Source organism: Buceros rhinoceros, unplaced genomic scaffold (genome assembly GCF_000710305.1).
Source record: "Buceros rhinoceros silvestris isolate BGI_N320 unplaced genomic scaffold, ASM71030v1 scaffold20488, whole genome shotgun sequence".
NCBI lineage: Eukaryota > Metazoa > Chordata > Aves > Bucerotiformes > Bucerotidae > Buceros > Buceros rhinoceros.
The window spans coordinates 9,581-10,620 of NW_010425410.1; the positions used below are offsets into that span (position 1 = coordinate 9,581).

Below are 1,040 nucleotides of genomic sequence, written 5' to 3' on the forward strand. Positions count from 1 at the left end.
CAAGCTCATGGCTGGGCACGGCGAACGCAGGCTGGCACATCCTGCAGTCCCGCATGCCTGCAGATGCGGATATCCCACAGGCTCACATGTCCCACGGACTCACACATCCACGGGCTCACATATCCTGCAACCAGCACACCCTCTGGGCTCGCAGGTCCCACAGCTTCACACACCTACAGGCTCATACACCCTGCTCGTTCCTGTGGGCTCCCACACCCTGCAGGTGACATCCTGCTCCCAGCACCCACTCTGGGGACAGTGCTGGCAGATGCCAGCCTGCAGAGCCTCGCCAAGCCTCCTCCTTGCTGGCCACACTGCGGCTCACCTAGGTTGTACCACATGTCCCGAATGGCAGCTCCGATGGTGGCTCTCATGTCCCCGTACCTGCCAGGAAGGGTGTTGGTGAGTGTCATTCGGCAGCCTGGGGCGCAGGGTCCAGGCCAGGAGCCCAAGCACAGCCCCACCAGCTCATTCCAAACTCCCTGACCCCATAGCACAGGGGCAGGTGGACAGGGACCTGGAGTGGAGCTGCAGAGCCCAGCCCTGAGGTAATGCCACCGAGGGTGAGGGCGACTCACTTGGCCAGGATGCTGTTGCGCTTGGCCTGGGAGAAGTTCTCCAGCTGCAGAGAGTCTTGGGTGAGGAAAGCCACGGCCAGGTGGAAATAGTTGTTCCAAAGCTGCGGGGAAAACACAAGGATAATGCCAGGCTGGGTGGCACGGGGGACAGGGCGGCCCAATGCTGTTGCGCTTGGCCTGGGAGAAGTTCTCCAGCTGCAGAGAGTCTTGGGTGAGGAAAGCCACGGCCAGGTGGAAATAGTTGTTCCAAAGCTGCGGTGAAAACACAAGGATAATGCCAGGCTGGGTGGCACGGGGGGCAGGCAGCCCCAGGGACTGCGCAGTGTCCACTCACCTGCAGCTCGAAGCTGCCATTGCTCAGGAACATCTCGGTCAGGGTGGTGGCAAACTGGTTGATGGCTTGCAGGAACTCCCTGTGGAGTGAGCGGCGGGGGGCGCTAAGCGGGGGGCAGCCACGCTGCC

The 1,040-nt window shown here is 62.1% G+C and overlaps 1 protein-coding gene across 1 annotated transcript in view; it reads right to left on the reverse strand.

The window, feature by feature from the left end:
* LOC104497852 (dedicator of cytokinesis protein 2-like) overlaps positions 1–1,040 on the reverse strand; it is a gene marked incomplete at its 5' end in the record, with an annotated part of 12,658 nt that overhangs the window by 9,009 nt on the left and 2,609 nt on the right. The window contains 3 exon segments of the mRNA XM_010141150.1: positions 326–384; positions 579–679; positions 913–991. Of these exon segments, the coding sequence (XP_010139452.1) occupies positions 326–384; positions 579–679; positions 913–991 (239 nt within the window).